General features: G+C 45.6%; 1 protein-coding gene across 2 annotated transcripts; it reads left to right on the top strand.

The window, feature by feature from the left end:
- The first annotated feature begins 1,547 nt into the window (after window positions 1–1,547).
- On the top strand, window positions 1,548–21,047 carry LOC135900488 (gastrula zinc finger protein XlCGF57.1-like). 2 transcript variants are annotated; one of them, XM_065429971.1, is made up of 3 exons: window positions 1,548–1,705; window positions 5,319–5,476; window positions 18,080–21,047. In XM_065429971.1, the coding sequence occupies exon 3, from the start codon at window positions 18,225–18,227 to the stop codon at window positions 19,341–19,343; it is 1,119 nt and encodes a 372-aa protein (XP_065286043.1). In that variant the 5' UTR covers window positions 1,548–1,705; window positions 5,319–5,476; window positions 18,080–18,224; the 3' UTR covers window positions 19,344–21,047. The 2 variants fall into 2 exon arrangements, with proteins under 2 accessions (XP_065286043.1, XP_065286045.1); XM_065429973.2 differs by having other exon boundaries at window positions 1,554–1,705; window positions 5,278–5,476.
- The last annotated feature ends 3,313 nt before the right edge of the window (window positions 21,048–24,360 follow it).

A 24,360-nucleotide genomic window follows, 5' to 3' on the forward strand; every position in this document is an offset into this window, starting at 1 on the left:
TTTTTTACTTTACACAAACCACTGACACAAACAATCGAGGTGTCTAAGGATGTTTTGTTACCTCAGGCAAATAGGCAGTAGATTTTTTTTAAAATTTGAATGTTGAAGCTGCTTTTTAGTTACAGCGTCAAGGTTTTTGTACTTGATGAACCACCGACAGCCGACAGCCTATTGGCATCGATGTGTTTCCTGGCCGTTGGCGTTCGAATACTACGGCGGTAAAACATTTTAGAAAGCATGCTGGTTTCGTCTGCGAGTCATTACATAGACTTGCTGTAAAGAGGTCTACTCTTGGCAAAAAATAGTGCCTCATTTTGTTCAGGCGTTGATTATCATGATGAATGCGGCGGAGGTTGAGGGAGTACGCTTGAAGGTACGTTTTTATGCCGTTGATCTCCATAACACCGTAAATACGCAAAGCGATGTCACAGAACACCCGATCATTGTGTGTTCTCCGTCATCGCTTGTTTGCTGTACGCCTACTAATTCTTCATTTCTTCAAGTGTTGTATCCTCCTTTTGTCCTTGTTCTCTTGTGCTTCACTTACAGTATGTCGTTCCGTCAGCTGTAATGCGCATTTGCAAAACCAATACGTTTGATAAGACGCAGTGGTTGTCATAATTTCACTACACATGTATTAAGCTGGCACATATATGGTTCAGATACAGATGCCTGTATGCGGACTTGCACGACGTTGATGCGGAGATTAGGATAATTATGACAGAGGCAGCTGACGGCCGTAAGCTGTTGCATTCTTTCCGCCAAACTACCCGGCCTGGTAGTGCTGTAAAGATGCTGTATAAAAGTGACACGCGGTGACAGGGAAATTATTAGTATACTTAGCAGCCGACCGTACCTTTTGTAGCTTAGGTCTTCTTTCTTGTGCGTTTGTGCTACCCTTATTAATGAGCCATTTCTTGCCTATGTTCTTGACTATGTAAACGCGTTTGTGTGGATGCGTAGACGTGTGCTTTTTGTTGTACTTGTAAAATGCAAATAAAATATTTTCAGGCTTACTCAATCTTTGGTGTCGTGTGCGTTTATTCCAGTCGAGGCCATCGTGCCACCTGGAAACCGCATTTTGTCAGTAGCCCTACACGAAATGCAACAGCTGGAGCGCGGCGGCACAACTCGGCGTAACGGCGGCGTAATAAACGAAAAACCGCTCGGGATGCCCTTAAAAGTCAGTTCAGAGTGTGCCTTAACTCGATATGACTCAGCGCTACATGTATTCTGCGTCTCGATCGTGCTCCCGCCAGTTTGGTTGCTGTGTGGCAAACGTAGCGCCCACTTAACACAGGCGCTACGTTTGCTACACAGTAACTAAACTGGCGGGAGCACGATCGAGGCGCAGAAGCCAGAAACCCAGTAAAGCCACAGAACACCTGGTAAAGCGTGTGCAAAACCCCGTTTCCGGATGGATGGATGGATGGATGTTATGACCGCGTTTCCTGTTGTGCAGCGCCACCCGTAGTCACATACTTTAGTTCACGACGCCACCGCTACGCTTATTTCCGTAGCACTGTGGAAGGTACAGTTTCCCTTCTCTAAGTTTGTATAGGTGTTCTGTGGGAAAACTTCGCCAGTAGCTGAGAGGGCGTCTCGTTGCTTTGATTTGAATACCCATTTTCTTTGGCCAATGCTGCTTTCTCGCTCCTATATTAGAAAGTACTCGCTAATGGGACTGTGAAGCTTCAAATGAAAGGTGCGTGTGCATTTCCCAGTTTTTGTCGAATTATGCGATTGTTGAAGTTTTTCGCAACATTAGCGCTTTGTTCAGCTCCACTGTGCTGTATTGTACTGCCCACAGCATGGTATTGCCATGCTACAATAACGAACTGTACTTGACGCGCGCGTACCTTTGTACTATACTGTGAAATTTGACTTTGAGCTTACAGCAAACGGCAACGAGAAAGCCGAGATCGCTTTCTTTGTGATGACAACACGTTTGTTTCCGCGGTCTTGACTTTAGAAACGGTGACGGACTTCAGATAACCGGAGCCAGTATTTAACGAAAATGAAAAGCAGAAATCGTTCTCGTGCCTCAGCAGCTTTTCTTTTGGCTGCGTTGTTTTCTTTGTCTGAAATGACTGTTCCGTCTGATCGGCAGGTGTATGGCTCGCTGTTCATTTTTGACGTTTAAGTTCAACTTCTTGCGAGTTTAAAAGTAAATTACATTATCCATATTCTAGCGTTTTTTGTTGTTGTTGTTGTCACTGGGTTTCAGATGTGTGCCAAAATAAGTTTACTGATCTGCCGTTACAGACAGCCGTCAACAGTCGCACAAGAGGCGAGTGATTTGGGTGCAATGTGCAAATGACTGCAACTTATTCAGTACAGTGGGCACCTGACCGAGCTTTCATTAAGCACATGTCTGGCTGTGTAAACAGAGTAGAACCCGTGACTCACAAAATTGCAAAAGAGTTGTACACTGCAACTGATGGAGCTGGGCATTTGTTTAGCAAAGACTACTGTTCATGCTTCATGTTGATAAGTACATGCTTTGCAAAGTTGAATTCAAAGGTGTTGAGGAGAATCCCTCAAATGGGATATGGTAATGTCTGAAAATTTAGTATTGCTCCGAAGACAGATACATAGTGCAACGACATACAGCGCTCGTCCTGTCTGCTCCTTTCTGTGTCCGTGTTTCACTTCGCGCTAGAAGCCAAAATCATGTTACCGTACCAACTCGCCCAACTGTCTATCCTTTTGACATACAGTGGCCATGTTGACAGACCATTGACACCAAGCTACTCCTTTGGAATGCAATGTAGTGGATGTAGGTCGGAGAGCATTCTGGCGAATGTTCAGTAGTCTTGTCACTTGGATGCGAAAGTCAGTGAGGGTTCAGGGTCTCGGATGTGCAATGGAGTAACATTTAACAGCAGAAAAAAGAAACTGACAGCAGACATGTTGAAAAAGTTAAAAAGGAGATGAACATTACGTAGATAAACATGAACAGTCAGACTTATACTAGTCAGTGACTAGTAAAAAACAAGTGCCAGAGGAAGCTCCTCTTCCAAAGATGTGTTATGCATCTGCCCTCTGTGCCTGTGCACATTGGAGGATAGCACCCCGGCAGTTGCCCCTGATGCCAAGGGGAGTCCCAACTTAACAGAAATAAACACGCCATTGTCAAGCATCATGTGGTCGAACAGGCAAAATTGCCAAGTACAAGAACGACAAGGACAGCTTGCCACACAGAGTGGTTGTTTAGATAAGAGATATTGAGGAGTATTTTGTAAACCTCCTCTAGCCTTTATAGACCGAAAGACACTTCAAGGACATATTTATGCTTAAAGTCGGTTATTATTACTCATTGGGATGCTGCACGAAAAGCATATATTTAATGCTGCTGTTAAAGTTCAGGAGCAACAACTCCATGTGCATGGAATAAGTAGCCACCTCTTCATTTCTTATATGGTAAAAACAGCTTTTCTTTGCATAAACAGTGAGATGAACAGGCAACATTATGTGGTTGGTTGTCATGTTGACTGGACTTTCATGCCGTTTTGCTGTATTCAAAACACGCTTCATGGTTGCTGTTTGTTGTCTGTTACCACACGACAGCCTATGTCTAATAGGTGTTCATTTTTTCAGAAGCTTGCAGCAAGAATATAACTAAACCACTTTCATGCAGTTCGACGTGCATGAGACATGATATCCAGGGTGAATATGTTACATATTCAATATATTGCTATCTGACATTGCAGCATTCTCTCAACATATGTTTTACACAATGGAAGCGACATGTTTATGGTGGCGCTTAGCTCTCTGCAAAAGTGCGGGAGCTCGGTAATGACCGCATAGACTGTGTTACTGCTTTCCCCTCTTTTTTTTTTTATGAAGAAACAAATATAGATGCCTGGAGTATTTGTAATTATGTCGTCAGGAGCGTCAATAAAGAAGCGGCACCTCTGACCTCTCTGTCTTTGTATTCCCATGGCACCACTGGGCAAACAGGTAGTGGGGGCCTCAGCGAGCCTGCTTGCTACTCGCTTGACGTATGCTCTTTCCGCATAGTGTACACTGCACCCACATGGCACCCCGACATTGCCTGAAAAAAGGCCTATTGCCACTGTTGTCAGTCTTTTCTTTTTTTACCAGCTCTTGTGCATCTGAATCAAGCAATGGCATTTTGGAGAAGTATTTTCTAATGTTGAATTCCAATGGCGGAGTCGGAGCAGCCGACGGACTCCGCAAGCGAGCACTCGACTCTGGCGCAGAGCAACGCCTCCAGATCTGCAAGTGGAACACAACCTGCGCCGCCGGAGCAAGGCGGAAGCGGAAGTTGTATCACCGAGTACCCAGGATACCTTGCGTGTTGTCATTTCCTTCCGCTGTTTCCCGCACCGGTCACTTGTCTCTTCGGCGCCGTTCACCCGTTGTTTTTTTTAAGAGTGCGGAATGGATATCTCGCCAAGCGTGCAGCAGCTTTTGCTTCCTCGCGAGTCGTGATCGGTGGCGCCTCCCAGCAGACGAACGTGGTAAAGGAAATACGTCACGCAGAGTTCCGGTCCACTCCGCCGATTTTGGCGGAGCATCTTTTTCAGCTCCACGGAGTGACTCCCGCTTTGAATCCACTCCGACTCTCTCATTGGAACACCTTACTCCCGCCCTCACTCTGCCATTGGAAGAAACTTGCTCCGAAACGAGCAGAAAAACTTGCTCCGACTCCGCCATTGGAATTCAACATAAGTGAGAGAGAGCACAACAAAGCTAGTTGCATGCGGCCTATGTCAGCTATTTCAGCTCGGAATTTTGTCCACTCTCACTAACAATTTATCTTACCTGGATCCATTGAAAGTTAATTCAGTTGCTTCTATAAGCTCATGAAACAAAGAAAGAGACATGCTTTGTTTTATGTTTGTAGAGGCTCCTCTATACAGGTCACCCTCAGTGGTGGCTCACTGGGTGTGGCAGTCTGCTGCTGACCTTGAGGTTGGGGTTGGATTCCCACCCATGGCAACCACATTCTCCTGGTAGCAGAATGAAAAGATACCATTCTACCACATTTTGTATGTGCATAATGAGCCCCAATTAACATTTGTAGCTTTCCATTGGGGCATCTTTCTTACCCTCAAGTAGCCTTGGGTATCTATTGGTCATTCCTTAATGCACGTTCATTATAACTGCTGCTGGCTGTAGTGGTTGAGTTGGCTGGTTTTTATTTGCAGACAATGTGTGTAACAGGCTAACGGTTTTGTTGGCAGATATTTTCATATATGCAAAACTTTTGAGGCTGCTGTTGTGCAAATACCTGTATGTCGCACGCAGATACCAAGATCACCAAGTTGCTTCTCTGAATCTTGTCGCAGCTGCATGAGGCTGGAGGCTATTGTCTACGCCAGGCCTGCAGCTGTGGTCACTATGGCAACTGCCTGAAACTGTGACGTCGACCAAAGCGTGCCCGACAGGAACTGGATGTCTCATTCCGTGGAAGAGCAGTCACCCATAGTCATTTCCAAGCCTGCAGGTTTGTTGTATTGGCCAATCTATTTGTGCATATTCTCTTGCATTTCGTTTTGTAGCAAAACAGATTTGTACTGCCTGAACCAACCTATTTATGCAAAAACTGTTTTGTAGGTGTAAAAGAGCGATTTCATAGACTAATTATTCATAATTAGGAACATTGCAGCCTGTAAACAAGTATGTCGTTGGCATAACAATTATAAGCCTAAATGGATTGATGCTGGGGTGGACGTCTCCGTTCAATACAGTCGAACCTCGTTATAATGTAACAGGAAATGACGAAATAATGGATATAACAAAGCATGAGCCCTTGAAATCCTCATATAGATACACACAACTCAAAGGGACCCTGAAAAAATTTCAACAATTGCTTACAGGCATACGGAGTTCGTAGGGTAGGTGCATCTAATCAAGAGAAAAATTAAGTGCTCCGCGTAAGGCATATTGCTTATTATATGGCTTTTAAAATGCACATTGCTACAAATCGCAGCGGCGCCGCTCCCTAGAATTTTCAGTCGCCCCTTCCCATGCTACCTACCGTGAGTGATATTACTCTGGCAAACGATCCAATTTTCCTCCCGCGCAACATCGTTGAGAATGCTAGAAGCGTCACGCTTCATTAAGCTTATTTTTTAATATCATACATATGCATAGTAATTTGTGTAAAATAAATGCGCAAATGCAAAAAATGACGATAAACATACTTTTTTTCAAACCAATGGCCCACTTCTGCTTTAGTATGCCGATCATCTGCTACAGCTGTGGTGACTGCAGCTGATGGACACAGAGGAGTTCTCTGAATGAAAATGGATGCAGCGTGGCGGGAACATGAATGCTGCCAGCACTGTAGCATGCTCAAATTGCACTGCAGGTGTGGTCAGGGAGTAAACTGCACCAATTGCACGCTGTAGAAAACGTGAGTGCGTCACGTCAGTGTCAGCACCAACCTCCCTGATCAACACAGCAGTCACCTGCAGTATTGAAAAGAAAGGCGTCTTAGCAGCAATTGCAGGTTCCACATTTGTCAAATAGTCAAATTTGTGTATAATGTGCCTAGAATGGTAACAGACAGATATTGTAACAAGCCGAGATCCAGAAATAAAAGTGCTGTGAAGGCACTTGGACCTGCCTTTCGTCGGAAAGCACCTGTCAGAGAGCCGCCACGTTCAGTTAGACATTAGTGTAGTGGTACCGTCCCCACCTTCCACTAACAAAGTGTTGGATGAATTCCCGCTGTTGCTGTACTTCCTTTTCCCAATTTCATTTCTTAAATTGCAAGACTAGAGGAAGCACTATGAATAGCCCATTTCACATTTCACCACATCAGCTAAGGCAATGTTTTTGTTTTTTTTCTCTGAAGGCTGTAAAAAAGTCTTATGAGTGAATATAAGGGCAATCATAGACATACAAGGTATTAGATACCTATATGTTATGAGGCTATTGTCAAACAATTAATACCAGAAACAGCTACTTTGTAATTTGTACATTGCATGTGTGCTTGCAGCAATGTGGCAAATGCCTGTGGAATCATCAATCTATTTTTGCTTCTTGTAGCGTAAGCCAGCAAGCATTGCCATGTGTCAATTGTCCCCCAATTAAAATCCATGCACTAATTGGGGTAGCCCAAGTATGTAAAGAACTTACCTCAAAAATAAGAACATAGGCAGAAATCCCGAAAATCTTGCAACTGCACTGGATATAACACTATAGTTGGATACAACATTAGAAAAAAGGGGCCACCCTGCTCAGATCACCAAAGCGCGACGTCCGATTGCCTCCGTGACTAAAATAATCCCGCTCAAAGAATCGTGCTTCTGAAACGTGCAATTCTCGGTATAAATAAAGACTTTTGTATTTTGATGACAGGTTTAGTAGAGCCCTCATGTGCTACAGCACATGCCGGATTGCGACAGAAAAGTAATCCCATGCCTTCTACAACGCTGCCCGCCGTCTGCTCTTTAGCTTCATTGCAAGTGACAAAAGTAGAAAGAGCAGCTCTGCATGGCTTTTGCGCTTGTTTACATGTACATGGCAATTTACTACTCCTGTTCCGACCTTCAAATGAATCAGTTGCTATTGAACAAGTATTTATATAGAACAATGCATTTATCGCCACCATTACAAACTCAAGGTGCTTGGTGTCAGCAAAAGCAAAGTGTTCAAGGTGAGGAGGGAGGTCAAAGCTTCAAATATTTCCGGTGGCAAACTGTCGACGCCCTCGCAAAAGCACCCATGAAATGCGGAGAAAAGAAGACGCAGCATGAAGTGAGACACGTGTGCACCGAGGTCTTGTGCACGATTTCTTTCGCCGCATCGAGATACTGATGGTCGAGAAGATCACTAACAAGTTCTCGAAGCATATATGGTGTTATGTTTGTGCCCTGGGATTTGCCGACGGAAGGCCAGTGCTATGATGTGTTCACCGTGGAGGCAGCATTTATCCCTGCATGGTGCCTGCTTCGGGCACCCGACTACATGCACGGCTCGGGTTTCCTCACAGCTGCACGGCGTCCACGATGGAAGCAGCCACCGGATCACGGACTTCTATTCGGCCCCTCCCCGTGCCGGCAGCTATGCAACCCCCCCTCCTTTGTTTGGCGGGGCCCGCAACATGAACGACTTCCGCTGTGCTTGGGACGGTTTCCAAAGGAGGGCTGTGTTTCGACCCTGTGCCTTGCAGTTGGTTCCCTTTGTCCTATGCGGACCATAAAACTTTCGCGGCGCACCATTTTGACCGACCAACAGATTGGCCCGACGGCGCTTCGCGGTTCGACAAAGCGCTGGCCACCGAGAGCGGCGTTACGACCACGGAGGCTGCCTGGACCCTCTCTCTCTCTCTCTCTCTCTCCACCTTGTTTCATCCTTAGGGACCATCTGGGGACTGAGGGGGGTCATTTAAGCAGCTTGCAGCTGCTCTGTTGGTCTCTCTCCTGATAACGACGACAACATGTAAACATTGTATAAAGAATTCTTAGCCAAGAAAACGCTCCTCGTCTGACTCTGCGTGAAGTGGGGTCCAGACCTCCTGCTGGCCACACATACCTCGGCACGCGCAACAGTGTATTTCCCATCACTGAAGCGGTGTACTGTGCATCAAGCACAGCAGCCAAGCATTCTCCCGTGACCTCTCAAATAAATAAGCAGTTCATTTGGTGACATATTCCTTTTAATAGAAGCCCAATTATGAAAAAGCAACGTCGTGCAGAGATTGTGCTCAATATAAGTATTGGCGTGGAAACGTGCTGAAATGCAGGAAAATCTGAATGCAAATACAGCTATTAACCCTGAATAACTATGTGGGGCCCAAAATGCTCATTCGGACAGCCACTCTTAGCAGCCTGCACGCCAAAGCACATTGTGCTTTGCGTGCAGTTGTGCTGCCCCTACTGTTTTTTCAAGCCCATTGAGATGAATAATGCCAATGTCAGAAGGCCCGAAATACTCTATTGGGCAGCCACCTACGAGCATGACGGCCCCTGTGATGTAATAACAGTCGTCGGGGCAAGCTTAAAAGGCACCTTTAGCATCTGCACTTCAAAGCGCAGCCATGTCTTAGCCATTGTAGGTGAAACAGCAGTAGTCAACGCGAAATTGACCGCCACAGTTGGCAGCTTGCATGCAAACACACATTCATGTGGTGGCATTGTTTATTTTGGTTACCTGACCCAGGCAAATACTGCGAATGAGAGAACAATTATCAAACATCATTAGCTTAGTTAGGTCCAAAATAATCATTCGGGTAGCTATTAATAGCAGTAGTCAAGGGCACGCTTGAAAGGCGCCATTAGCAGTCTGCACATCAAATCACAGTCATGCCGCAGCCATTGTTGTATTTGTTCATCTGACCGGGCAAGTAACACCGATGTAAGCACAATTATTCACCCTGAATAGATCTGCTAGCATTGTTTGTACTAAAAAATGCTGAGTGAAGTTGAATATGTTTTATTGAGGCAATTATTTACTTCACAAGCCATCGGCATAGCGATCGATGGCCACAATGACATTTGTGAAATAATAAATAGTGAAAGTTGCAAAAGCTCTCAATGCACTGCTTTGCAGGGCTCCATTCACTGAAAAATGTCTTCGACGAAAGTGTCAGAGAGGAAATGACACCCCACTGCACAATGTTATTCGTGTTGAAAATGTTTGCCATCATATGTTATGGGCAGCAAAACCATCTGTTTACTAAGACTGAATGCATGAAAAATGCAACACCATAGCAAGGTGTTGTTTCACAATTTGCAGCCTTTCATGTGCACTTCTGGCGAGCTACCACATGCACTGATGCATAAACATGAACAGAGGTAAGAGGCAAAGTTGCTGTGCAACCCACATGACGCTTTTAAGAAAATGCATCTCTAAACCTTTCTGTTTTCATAGGCAATCAAAATTTGTTTTGAGCAAGTTGGTTAGTCACATTGCAGCAACAACACAATAAGCAAAGACAGAAAACACAGCGAGTAGGCAGATTGAGAAGATGAGGTAGACCAGTGAGAAAGGTTTTAATGAGATGGAAGAGGCCAGCCCTGCAGTGTACAGGAGTTAGTGCTTTGAATGAGATTAATAATATTTGGGGTTTTACGTGCCAAAACCACTTTCTGATTATGAGGCACGCCGTAGTGGAGGACTCCGGAAATTTTGACCACCTGGGGTTCTTTAACGTGCACCTAAATCTAACTACACGGGTGTTTTCGCATTTCGCCCCCATCGAAATGCGGCCGCCGTGGCCGGGATTCGATCCCTTGAATGAGATTGGTAAATGAAAATGTGTAAAGACTTTGCTGAAAGAAAACTAGCAAAAACAAATGCTAATATAAAATAAAAGGACGGAAATAAGAGTAAGCGCAAATATGCATGGAAGCAGGCACGTTTTCACACACAAACGCGAAAACGAAGAAAAACTCAAATATAAAGAAATGTGGCAAATAAAAAAAAATTGACAAATGCAGGACACACACATTTACAAACAGACACGGGTAGAGGTACTGTAGGAGCGGGTTCACAAGCTGCTGTGCTTACCTTCTCACATGTGTTTTTTTTTTTAACTGTTCTCTTAATATTGTCTTGGGAATTTTTAATTGCAACATATCACGAGAATGTTGTGAGAAACCATATCGAGCGCTGGCAGCACAACTTATGCGTGACTGTCCCACAGCACACATTCTACAACTTCCGTGCGCATTGAGCACTGGTGGAAAGCAATGGATCGACAGTGCTACACAACTTTCGAACATCGCCATTAGACACTCGGCTATTTCACTGCTGACAACGATCGTTCACGCTAAGTTGACGGCGACAAATCTTTGCGTTGGAGGCTTCTTTTGCAAATATTTTCTGTTGGGACGTTCGTAGGTTTGGTTCATGCGCACACGCTTTTATCATTTCTCCTGGGAATGGTTTTGCTCCATCACGTCACCCCGTCCGACGAGAAACGCAGCGACACAGTACACGAACACACCCGCTGCTGACAGTAGGCACCAGACTTTGGTAAACTTTTCTCGTCGTAACTTCACTTGGGAGCGAAATAAAGAAGACATGGAACAAACAGGCAGGATGTGTGTTTGCAGCCGTCGCCGGGGGATCCTGTTTTCAGGCAAAATAGCGCAGGGTCAGCGATGCTCGCTGCAATGTTTCTTCGCCGGATCACGGCGTAGAATAAATGCCACATCGTAAGCTCGCAGTAATATTTCCGGCATGATAGACAATCGCAGACAGTTTGGGAATCCACTGTGACAAGGCGTTGACGTGCACAGCTGACGCGACTTGGCCCAGTTCGAAGAAGCCCGGGCGGCCATCTTCTCCGGCGGCGAGGTCACCAAAAGTATTTGTCCAGTCAAAAGTATTGACCAGCCAAAAGTGTTTGTCACGTGTGTTGACGATTGCCTCTGCATCGTGAAGTCATCCTTGGACAGGTTCTTTGCCCATCTCAAATGCATATACCAGGCAATCGAGTTCACCATGGAACAGGTAGAAGACAGCACCTTGCCTATCCTGGGTGTTATCGTCCAGCGACACAATGAGTGGGTGACTTTTCCCTTCAACACTAAGCCGACACACACCAGCCGGTATACGGTCGAATCCACTTATAACAATATGCGAGTGCCACGAAAATTCCATTGTTATAACCGATAATTGTTATAACTGGGTTGCATGAAAAATTCAATAGAGGGAGATGGGAGAGCTGGTATGAGAAAACTAAATAGGTGGGGAGGACAGTGCCCCTCCCCTCTGCCTTCCTTCGCCCGACTGCTGATTGTCTTCACTCATTTAACTGCTTCCTGGGTGCTCCGATCGCGTGTAACAAGCGTGTAGCGGCTGTTGGCGTTAAAGAATGGCAGTGCTATAGCAACTTAAGAGAGGTGTCATGGGTGGCAAGCGATATGCGCACACTGCCGAGGCATCGCTTTGGTGGTCCCAAAAGGGGCCTTTTAAAAATTTGGAGAAGGCTGCCATGGCAGCCTGTCAGCTTGAGAAATCAAGAAAAAATGCTGAAGAGAGATCGCCACAAACATCTTGCCACGTACTTCTCACTGGATTGCACGAGAGAAGCTTATGTCTGTCAGCCATGCATGCTTTATGCGAAGCTTGCCGACATCCTTCTCCAAGACATCCAAGTGCTCCACGTAGTGCAGCGGAAGGTTCCTCGCGAAAACGCAACAGGGACTGAATTATCTGCCGGGCCTCCTGTCAAGACAACGTTGAGGCAGCCTGCCCTACCGCGTCGTGGCTGCCAATGTCGCCGTCGCTATCTGATGCAAGCACGTTCGTGACGATCGTCTCATTGGTTAGAAGCACTTAGTTTCCAAATCTATAGCTGTGCGCTTTCTTTTCACTGGCAACGCCGTGCCTTGCCGGTGATCAGTGGGCGGATCAGCCATCTTCCATTTCGGCAGCGAGTCAAGCGAAGCTGAGAAATCACATGGCCAGGAATGACTTCGACACAACCAACATAGACGGCGCGAGCAATTAATCTGTTCGCAGAGCTGCGCTGAATGAGGAGCCAGCGATCAACATGCGAGCAATCTGCTTGCAGCACAGTTGGTGTGGTCCATTCGTGTTTCTGAGAGTGGAGTGGCATAAATCTATGGGCACAGCCCATTTGTGTTCGGAGGGGTGGAAGAGCGATGGGAGAGAGCCACGCGGAGATGGCTAGAAAACGAGCGTGCAGTGGCCCATTGTGCAGTGGCTCGAATTTCTCGTCTTTTCTCTTTTCAAAGATTTCGCTTTCCACTACCTTTCGGCTCAGACACCCAGCAGCCAGACTTCATCATTACAGTCAAACCCGACTATATCAAACCATTTTACATCGAATTATTCTTTTTATTGAACAACTTCTGAACAAAGTATAGTTGCAATGAGTATATATAGCAAAAGTTAATGTTTACATCGAACAAAAATATCAGCGACTCCCGATATATCAATCGCAAAGCGGCGGAAAAGTTCCCCCAGAAGTTGGCTTTCCCTGATGATAGCGGGGAAACCAGGCGACGCAGCTCCATCAAACCACTCTCCCTGCCGTGACCGCACTGCGCCAAGCGAGCTGTCGACACCCCCCTGCAAAAAATGATCCTGGCTTGCCTGCAGCGCTTGCTCAGACAGCCAGTCGGAGGCTCTTGTGCCCTCGTCATGCAAGATTGCGCAAGTACGAGTTGTCTAGCTGCTTTTTGGGTTATTGTGTTTGTGTCTTGTGAGCCTTCTCCCGCATTGTTGCCGTGATAAAGCGGCAGAATTCACCGTGAAGCTCGAAATCATAAATCGGGTCGAACGAGGTGAGAAGTTGGATGCCTGGCAGTGTGCAAGATTCCAAACGGCACTCTCAGCATGATCTTGCAGAATAAGGGGGAGATTAGGGCTAAAGTGGACAAACTCACGACCCGGTGCCCATGGCGCCTGATGCATACGCACGGCTGTGTACAAGTGGTTCATCTGAAATTGCTTCAGATGTGCCAGCTTCCGCATGCCCGGTGATGACTAAATTCTGGTGGGTGCGACGAAGCCGTTGACGAATCAACGATCAACGAGTTTGTGAGTGCAGATGATGGCGTCGCAACCACGGGAGAGCCCGAAAACAATGACTGCCGACATCATACCGAGCACAAGTGAAAATGGGCACAATGAGGAAAGCAACGACGGTCCTTTGCCCACATACTCCGAGATGATTGGTGCACTCACACTAGTCTGGTGCTTCTGTGCGAATGTGGAAGGTTGTGTGCATCGTGGGCAGCTAAATTACCGAAACAGCAGAAAATACAGGACTATTTCATGCGAAACTAAAGTAGTTTCATCAATAAAGTGATTTTATAAAAGGTATGTGCTTTTATGACATACAATTCTTTAGCAGGCTTATATCAAATTATGCTCTATATCGAACTGATATGCGTTTTTTTTTTTTCTTTCCTTATTTTTCGAGTTCGATATACCCAGGTGCGACTGTATAACCGATAATGCAGCATCTGGGCATTGTAGTAAGCAGGTTATTTCACCATGGAAAACATACAAAAGTCGACGGTGCAGCAACTTCGCATTGTTAAAACCGGTAACATTATATAAGGATTCAACTGTATGCAGTTCAGTTCCAACCACCCTGCACCCCATAAAGTCGGTCACTTCAACGCTTATTTTCTGTGCAAAAGCAATCTGCACATCAGAGGAGGACAGGAAGGAAGAGGAAAGCACATTTGAAACAGAACAGCGCGGTGTTCACGGGGACAAGCAGGGAGAAACGACATGGACGAGCGTAAGTGTACAGGTAAGAAGTGGATACACAAGAGGCTTCATCTTCTGGGTGTAGTACCGCCAGGGTCGCCGGCCCTCTCCTCCCCTGGACGCCCGTTTCGCTGGGGACAAAGGAGACAAAGTCAGCCAATCGTGTTAGCATTCCATAGGTTCCTGGAATTAGTGAGCAGCTTTCAAAAACGCTGACAAAAAGCAGTGTCAAAGTTGTGCACAAGTCAGTGTCATCGCTCACCAGGTTGCTCCCACAGCCAAAGGACCAACCATGTAAAGAGAAATGCCAGATGATTGTTTACAAAGTGTCATGGTCTAGGTGCCCCACCACTTACATAAGTGAAAGCAAGAGCTTTTCTGACCAAATATGCCAACACAAGAACAACGTACGGGAACTCAAAGCACAGTGCAGCACTCGCTGAACACTGCAAGAAGCATGACTGTGCAATAGATTTCAATGGTGCCTCTGTGATCGAAATTGAGACCAGCCCGGTGTGAAGACTCTGGCTTGAGTTGTGGTATGTACTCACAGCACCATCAGTCAGTCGCTGCAGATGCTCTCCTCCTTGTTTGCCCACACCTCCATGATGTCACGGAGAGGAGGAGTCACAACACAAAGAAGACGGGAGTTTAACCCTTTGAGGGTCGAATTATTTTGAAGAAAGCTTTCCCGGGTGGTCAAATTATTTTATTGCGGATATTGAATGTACAAGATGTGTAATGTCGGGAATAAATAGTAAAAAAAATTAGGGAACAGTATTTTGTTGTCGGCATCGCTCAGAACTGCAATATGTTCAATAGTATTTTAGAGTGTGGTACTCCTTGAAACACGAGTCTCCGCGCAGCCGCAGAGAGCGAGAATACCTCATGAGCGGCGGTGATAAATGAGCTAAGAGCCGTGCCAATCAAGATAGAAATCAACTTCCGCCGCCCCTGCGATAGCGTGCCGACAAAGATAAAAATCACGTTTCGCGCGCCTCCATTGCGGCGGAACCGAAACCGCGAAAGCGCGTTGCCGCTGAGAGCGAGAATACCTCGCAAGCGGCGGTTATAAACAATCTAAGAGCAGCGCCAATCAAGATAGAAATCAACTTCCACAGCATGAGAGTGCCGACAAAGAGAAAAATGACGTTTCGCGCGCCTCCGTTGCGATCACGCGGCGAAACCGAAACCGCAAAACAGTGATGCCACGGCTGCTGATTTATCAGTAGATCTACTGATTTTTAAAATTTTCTGCTGATTCAGTGATAAAGCGCTGGAATCTGCTGATTTTCTTGCTTTTATACTGAAACGAAAGCGGAATCTGCAACTTTTTCAGTACAGAGGATGGATGGATGGATGGTTATAGAGGAATACAGAGGCTATATTAATGTGATGCCACCTAGCGAGACAAAAAAAAAAAAACGTGGTTGGCTTCGGAGTTAAAATACATTGTTGCGTCTCCAGACTCTCAAACGTGGCGCTAACTCTGTCTTTGAGCAAAGTGGGGAAAAGGAATAGAGTTTCTATGCTCTATGGGAAAAGGTGAGGCGGTGAATTTGTGAAAGTGGGTGCATACCGAACCCCACAACTATGAAACCACCACTATCATCATCATCATGACCAACCTATTTTTATGTGCACTGCAGCACGGAGGCCTCTCCCAGCGATCTCCAATTACCCCTGTCTAAAGCTTTCAGGTACTAACTACTATCTGATGCCTTTGAATAGGCCATCAGAGGGCTTCACTGTTTTTAAATTCTTGCTTGACAATGGCTCTCTGGATCCCTGGGTTTTTCAATAGTATCGCTAAGAATCTCGGGATCAATTTTTGTACTATTTCCTGGAAGCTACAATACTTCAACAGAGTACTAATATAAGCGCTGAATTCGTGGGCTCATAAACTGAGTGCAAAAATTGAAATTAAAAAATCTACTGATTTCTACTGATATTTCGCGAAAAAATCTACTACTATTTTTTAATGTGTCGTGGCAACACTGCCGCAAAAGGGTTGTGGCCGCAGTCTGCGCGACGCGCTGAAGCTTGAAGTCTGTTCTGTTTATCTCCCCAAGAAGGTAGCACAAATTTCAAACGCTTCTTGTAAGACCTAAGAGGTGGCAGCACCTCTCAGTAAGCGTGTATCGTCATTATGGCGCGAAATTTCAAACGGAGGGTCGAAACCGTACCCGTACGGCGAAGACCTTGTGGGACAGAAAACCGCCGCCGTACTTGTACGGTGAAAACCATCAAAGGGTTAAGGGATGCTGTTTCTTCGGCCAGTTCAGTCATCCCTTGAAGAAGGGACTGAGCCGGTCCGGAAACGTTGGGAACTTCTTAACCTTGGCTGGAGCAGTTTTCACTTGCAATATTTCCCATCCAGCCAGACCGGTCTCTATCAAAGATGTTTACATTTAGGCACAAAGTGTGTGCCATTTAATTATGCCCACATGCACTTGCTGTCTCCCGTCACATTGCGAACACAGATACACCTAATAAGTGTACTGGCAGGAATTCAGAGCTGCTTAGGAAGTGCCTGTGACAGTTTGAGCTGTTGGGGCCAATGAAGGGCATGCATTCATTTTTTCGGAGTGCTTGATTTTTCTGATGCTTTCATGGCCTCTAGGGAGTTTGAAAAATCGGATGTTGGCTGTAGGTGTTTTCGATGAGAGATGACGCGTGTTCAATGCATTCGCAGCCCCCTAAGCTCTGCCAAGACAAATTCTGTCTCTAAAAGGGATGCTATTGGGGTAAACATAGGGGTCATGCTGACAGGTCAAGTTTTAATTATCCGGTGAAAGCCAATTTTAGGGCTAAAATAACAAGAGTGTTGGCCCATAGAACCACATGAGCGCTGGCTGAAACCTTTGGCTGGGATCAGATTAACCAGAATTGAATTAACCGAAGTCGACTGTAGCTGTCTGAAGTATCTGTTGTGCACTCCAATCCTTCCGAAAGAGTGAGTGTCCTGCCTTATGGATTGATGCATATAGTTACACGAACAAGACAATGAGCCAGAAGCAGTAAATTTTTTTAAAATTACCTAGAGTCAACTTACCAACTGTCCGCACTTACGAAGACGGTCACGTTTTCGTAGCCCTTTGCGCTCAGTTGTGCTTGCAATCAGTGACGCCGAATTCAAATTTCATCCAACTTGCACTTCTGTCTAGGTGTCATTGCTCTTAAATGAAACAGTTTGGTGAGGCTTGATGAAGCAGCGGTAGCACTTTTTTGTGTCAACTTAACTGATGCTTAGAAAGCAAAGCATGCCTTATGTGTGAAGGAACAAATGTGAACACATTGAAACCTTTGCACAAAGCAACTGACATGTTGAGACCTGCCTGAGGTGCACATTTGAGATTTGTAGAATATGAACGGTACACGCATGAAGAGGCTGGTTGAAGGGGTTATACTGCATAATGCGTGGGGAAGGACGAGGGGTTGCACGTGCATTGTATGTGGTACCCAGACTGAAAAGTATGTTCCTGAGGTATGACATGACAAGTGAGTTGCTTGGTGATGATCTATACATGACTGAGTGTTTGTCATGAGTTTTGTCCCCTTTTATTATTGTGTTTAAATTCACACTGTTAATTAGCTAAGCTGTTATGTTACCTAATACTGTTAAATTATTAATTACCTAAGCTCATAATACAAGATACCTTGAGTTGCTCAGGAGGACAGTAAACAGTACTAAGTTGGTTGCACTTTTTAACTCGCACATGAATTTTTTTAAGTTTGGCCCGACTAGGTGAAGTGTTGTGTGGAAAGCGAGCACATTACTACATTTTGTTACCAAAAGATGGAACAATTTTTATCTGCTAATGACATTGTGTCAATTTGAAAAGAACCTGTGATTGTTTCTGCGAGCATTTTTGATAATTTAGATTATTTTTCTCTGCAGGATTGCCACTGGACCATTAAAGCACCACGTAGTCCTTGCACCCAATGTGTCAGTGAACAGACATAAGACAGCGTGAATTCTCGGTGCGTGCGTCCACCATTATTCTAATCATAGCATCGTTTTTGTGTGGTGGACCAAACACAATATGAAGAATTCAAGGTACCAAGGACCGAGTGCTGCAGTTCCACCCCCCAGGCGCTCTGCAAGAATCAGCTGTGTACGTTTCGCACGACTGGGTATATACAACGAGGACACCGCCGAAGATGAAACCCTCACAGAGTCCCTGTCAACAATGATGGCATCGCTCAAAGTTGCAATGCCGTGTCTGTGGCCACGAAAGTGCCAGGTCTGCCAGAAGACACTGTCCAGCCAGGCAGCACTGGTGAGACACATGCGCACACATACGGGTGAAAAGCCCTATGCATGCCCCTCGTGTCCTGCGGCCTTCAGCACTCAATACCTGCTTAGCTTGCACCTACGATCGCACACTGGTGAGAGGCCACACAAGTGCAACATCTGTGAACGTTCATTCTCTCAGCGGACTTCACTGATCCACCACCTACGTACACACACGGGTGAGAAACCGTATGAATGCTCTCTCTGTCCAGCAGAATTTGTAAAATTTCAGTCACTCTGCCAGCACAAGCGAACGCACACGGGTGAGCAGCCATACGAGTGCAGTGTGTGTTGCCAGAAGTTTGCGCAGCTCCAGTACCTCATAGCACACATGCGCACGCACACGGGCGAAAAGCCATTTGCATGCCGTGCGTGTCCGGCAGCGTTCACTCATCGAAAGACGCTTGCCAATCACGAGAGAACACATACGGGAGAAAAGCCGTTTGAGTGTCACAGGTGTGGCCGCCGGTTCTCTCAGCAAGGGAACCTGAGGCGCCACCTACAGCTGCACACGATTGACAAAAAACACAAGTGCAGCCTGTGTCCCGCAGTTTTTGCCCTAAAGCCCTCGCTAGAGGCCCACGAATTGTCACACAAAGCTGTTAGGCCTTTTAAATGCAGTGAGTGCCCCGCTTCTTTTGTCCACAAACAAAACCTGGACGCCCATGAACGGGTACACACAGGTGATGTGCCATTTGCATGTGCTGTGTGTGACAAAAGGTTCTCGGCATTAAGGCGAGTGCAACGACACCTGCTCACTCACACAGGCGAGAAGAGGTTCAAGTGCAGCATCTGCAAGAAGCATTTTACACGGACTTTCAGCTTGGCACGCCACATGCGAATACACGCAAGGAAAAAAGATGTCTAAAAGGCTCGCAGGCAGATCTCTGCCTTTCGCAATATGTGACACCGCTCTTCACTGCACTTCTAGATACAAGGGCACATCAGAAAGTCATTGCCGCTATATTTTATTAGCCAAAATAAGGTACCTGCAGGTAATTGCAAATATACGTACTAATCTACATACCTTAACAATATTTTTTCCACGTAGTCCTCGCACCAGTTTAGACATTTGTCCCATCGCAGCACTAAGTTTGAAATCCTTGTTTGGTAGGTTTTGTCCGATTAACTGTGGGACCACCGTTGGAACTGCTGTCTTGACTTCATCATTGCACGTGAATCGCTGTTCTGCCAGGAACGTCTTCAACGGACCGAAATCTTTGCAAATCACTAGGAGTGAGGTACGGACTGCATGATGGGTAGTCCAGGCCCTCCCAGTGAAATGACTGGAACTTGTCGGCGGTTTCGATTGCCACCTTTAGTTGCTTGTATGATACCAGAAGCGCTGTGCCTTGGAGCTACCAGCAGATCAAGGCCGGGCCGGTCCGAGAAAGGTCCACCACTAAAAATGACTAAAAATGGCACATCACCTGTGTGTACCCGTTGACTTCACATTTACAGCTGTAATTTGGCTAAAAAAGAAAAGACAGGGGCAAAGACTTTACGATTCACTCTCATATTTTTGTAGGGTGGCTGATTTGGCTGCATAAGTCTTGTCTGCTCATCTGTCCAAATCACGATATGCTGAAAAGCAGCCTGTGTACTTTCCTGCAGGCTATAAAAGATGTTCCTATGTGGGCTGTTATGAATTAGTGGTTCAACCTAAGCTTTTAATTTGAGAAATGCAAATTTGTGCAATGTTGATGCGCAAGACCATTCAGTGGTTACCATGTGGCCGAGTTAAAAAGATTTTGTGGCTCTTAACAGTCGACGTGGAGACTATAAGTGCCACTTTATTGCTGTGGCATACATTTACTCCAACACACTCGTGGGTGTGCAAAGGTGAAGGAGTTAAGCTCAATTTGTATGTGTCAGTCCAGCATACTCCAAGCATTGACTGCATGCCATCTGTCTCATTTTTCCTGCCAACCACTAATATTTGCACACAGGCCATGAGACACTAGTGTTCTGTTTTGGGTAGTCTTTTTTGCTATAGTAACTGAAATTAAGGTGTCAAATCACAATGACCTATTCTGGACTTGTATCATTTTATGGTGAAATTGAAGTCATTGGATGTTTATAGAGCAGTATTGCAGTGTAAAGTGTAGCAAGTTTGCTGTTTGAAGTAGTTTGTCAAATGTGTAATTTTGAACTTGCATTAGGTCCTTTCGCAGCTGTTTGATCATTGAAGCGCTCATTCACAACTGCCTCATTACCTTCAACGTAATGTAAGGGGCCAACATGCGTGGAACAGAGTCAATATGTTCTAGTTGGAGGTTGACTCATTGCAGGGTGTTCTTTGATTGAATCTTGGTCCATCAGTAAGCATTTGGAACTTGTGTGGCTGATGTTCCCATGAGCGCATTGTACTAATGCCTGCGGTTTCTGTAAAAGTAAGAAGCCAAGATAGAGCTGTGCAGTGCAATTGAAGAGCTTTTCAAGCTTTGCTATGCAAAAGTTCGCGGCTTAGAAACTAGTACAAACTACCTATTGTGCCGTTTGATAATGGCAGGCTTTGTGTTGCTGCATTTTGTGCAAGACCATTCCTCAATAAACGTGATCTCATTTTTAAGGCTTTTGTGTACAATTTTCTGCAGCGTTGACAGAGCCCTTTTGCATAATGCCAACAACCCCGTGCCATGTTGGGTTCTCGCAGACATGTGCAGGAAATTAGAAAGTTTGTGGGGCGACACATGCCCTGTTACAGGCCTCATTTTTTGATGTCGTGTTCTGTCTTGGGCATTGCGTGTTCACTGCATAACATGGCCCCTGCCAGCGCAAGCTTGGTTCCCTGCTGATTAAATGTCTTGGCATGCTTGCATCATGAAAGTGTCGTTGACTGCTTTAAAGTGAAAGCAGTGACATGAAGACGCTTCGAATACAGAAGCTACAGTAGTCGTGTCTGGCATCGTTCCAAATTCCATTGGAGCTACACGAAAAAAAAAGGGACGCAGACCAAGAAGCGCCGTGCATGCTATAACACGCTGTATACTGGTATAACAATCTTCCTTTTTCACAGCATGACGGCGCACACGTCCTGTGTGCCTAGCAGAAACGTGAAATATCTCGGAAGGGTTCAAGCGCAGCCTAATCGTGGAGGCCATGCATGGATTCGAGCGATTTGGTTTCCCAAAGATGTGTACTTGGTAAACAGCAGTGCCAGATACCACTTGGCAAACCCTACTTATGGATCTGTGCAATGTCAACAACGCACACCACGTACAATGGCAGTCCCACAGCTAAAAGGGAAAGCTGTGTAGGCTTCGTAGGGACTATGCAGCGTGAAGCACGTAGCAGCTGCCTTTTACTAAACGAAAAAAGAAACAAACTTCTATGTCACCGAGCGAGACTTCATCAAACATCACATTGCTGACAGATTCTTCACCTGCCTCACACAAGTGCAATAAGATTCCATCTTTTGTCAGCGGAGTTGCCACCCATCCAAATTTAATTACATTTGACATAGTGATGTCAATGACAGCATTTTCCGAAGTGAGGGGTTTTAGGGTAGTAATTAAAAAATAAATGTGCCTTTACAAGTTTGATCTGTCTTCATAAATAATGAAATTCAAGAAAGCTGGCATACTGCAGTGCTCTTTCCTCAAGTTTGTTGCCGTCTTTTATAACCCTGCAAACGACCATAAAAACTTTGCCCATTGCAGCCACCATAGCTACCATACATAGCCATTGCATGAACTAGAAGAAAGGGGCTTAACCGAGGGGCCCGATTATTATTAATCATATCATAAGAAGCCAACAAACAAAGACGCCAAGGACAACGCAGGGGAATTACTTGTGCTTAGTAATTGAAATATAGATATTATAGATTAATTTATTTATTTCAATTAGTAAGTACACGTAATTTCCCCTGTGTTGTCCTCAGTGTCTTTGTTGGCTTCTTATGATATGATAGCCATTTCATGCAATCCGCAGACCTCCATGCCCAGAAGTAAAATAGTGTCTGCCACATCGAAGTTCTAGTGCCGGCGAGTGCAATTCTTGACAGGAGCAGTGTAGTTGTAAGTTGTGTATAAATTATCTTTTACAGGATGGAAGTTGTTTCGAATACTTCAGTTGTACTGCTCTGTAAAAGCTATCATGGGAAGAAGCATTTCTGGCAAATGCATTAATTAATGCATGGCATTAAGGCAAAAGGTGTTAAAATTCATAGCAAGTTAATGTCATTTTCTGTGCCCCTGTGGCCTGGGTATTGAAGCATCTGCCCTCATCTGCTGTCAGTGGCAAGTCATGCCGGACATTGCATACTCGTTTAATCCTTTCAGTGTCAGGTTTTTTTGGAGGTGGCACACCCCTAGCATTCCTTTTTTCTTAGCTATTATAAATCAAACACAGCGGTTTATTTTCAGTTATGCAGAAGGGGGGAAAAATTATGTGGATAATGGCAAATGCACTCTTGGTATGTTCCTTGCATTCCTATCTTCGTTTTGTATCTCCTGCCAACATTTGTTCTGACGTGCATGTTCCCATGTTATTGCTGCCATGTAAGGGTTAGAAAATATAAACGTACGACAGATGGCATAAACGTGAAATAGTCTGGCCTTGCACTACAGTGTGAATGTTTGGATGGAGAATCGCCGTGGTAGCAGTGCACGAAGTCCAGGAGCCATCCTTCTCGTCCGCAGATGTGCATGGCACAACCACGCCCACGAAGGGTCGCATTCCGCAGCACAGAAAACCCACACTTCGCAGACCGAGAGATATGAGAAAATGTGCTTCTAGAAATGTACAAGAGATGGCAAAACTGCCGCCGATCTCACTAACTTCTTGTTACTGCGCAAATCAGAGAGCGGGGAACGTACAGGTACATCAGTGACGCATTGATGCGAAGCCGACGTGACACCGCCAAGACACCGATGCCAACAATCAGTCAACTGGCCAGTAGACCATGTCACTGAGACCATTTTTACAGTTGTGGAACAGCTGCATTGACTCTACACCATCCTACAAAACGGCTTCTAGTGAAATATTGCACCAAGCCTTTGCCAGTTGAGTTGCATAATAATGACAGCTTCCTTGCATTGATGCTGCCTCTAGAAAATTGAAACCAGAAAGAATTATGGGATTTAACATGCCAAAACCAAAACCCGAGTATGAGGTGTGCCATAGCGGGGGGACTCCGGAGTAATTTTAACTACCTGTGGTTCTTTAACATACACCTAATGCCGGGTTTGCAGATTACATTGTCCTGTTCACCAACACTGGGGATGAATACTCCAAAAAGCGGCCACACTAACATCAAGCTATCTTCGAGCACAGGGTTTGGAGGTGTCCTCCAAGAAGTGCTCTATGGTCGCTTTCACGCGCAAGGCAATGAGACCATGCATTGTTAGAATTAATGGACAGCCTATCACCTATGAGAAGACGCACCGTTTTCTAGGAGTGATAATAGATTGAGACCTCTCCTGGAGTCCTCGCGTCCCTTACCTAAAAAGGAAACTAGTGATGATAACAGACGTGCTCAGATTTCTTGCAGGAAAGTCATAGGGTGCGTCTGTGAGTGCAATGCTCCAACTCTATGATGCACTCTTCCTGGGTCTCCTACGCTACAGCTTTCCTGTACTAGGTGGGACCGATAAAACCAACCTCCGGGCCATCCAGTCTGTACAAGCTCAAGCTCTGCGAATTTGTCTAGGCCTTCCCAGGTGTGCGTCAACGGCAGCAACAAAGCCATCGCGCATGACCACGCCATCAATACGTATATTCATGCAGACTCTTTAAGGATGCACATCAGACACTTCGCCCGACTTCCATCGCATCATCTCGCCTCCCTTCCTGCCGCTCAACCTCGTTCAGCGTTTAACAGAATTATTGCCGCCAACCATGGAAGTTTACCATAAAACTCACACCTGCAGCACAACCACCTC

This window comes from Dermacentor albipictus, chromosome 5, assembly GCF_038994185.2.
Source record: "Dermacentor albipictus isolate Rhodes 1998 colony chromosome 5, USDA_Dalb.pri_finalv2, whole genome shotgun sequence".
Lineage (NCBI taxonomy): Eukaryota > Metazoa > Arthropoda > Arachnida > Ixodida > Ixodidae > Dermacentor > Dermacentor albipictus.

Excerpts from the sequence above, each read along its gene's own strand:
- LOC135900488 (XM_065429971.1), top strand. The coding sequence starts at position 18,225 with ATGAAGAATTCAAGGTACCAAGGACCGAGTGCTGCAGTTCCACCCCCC.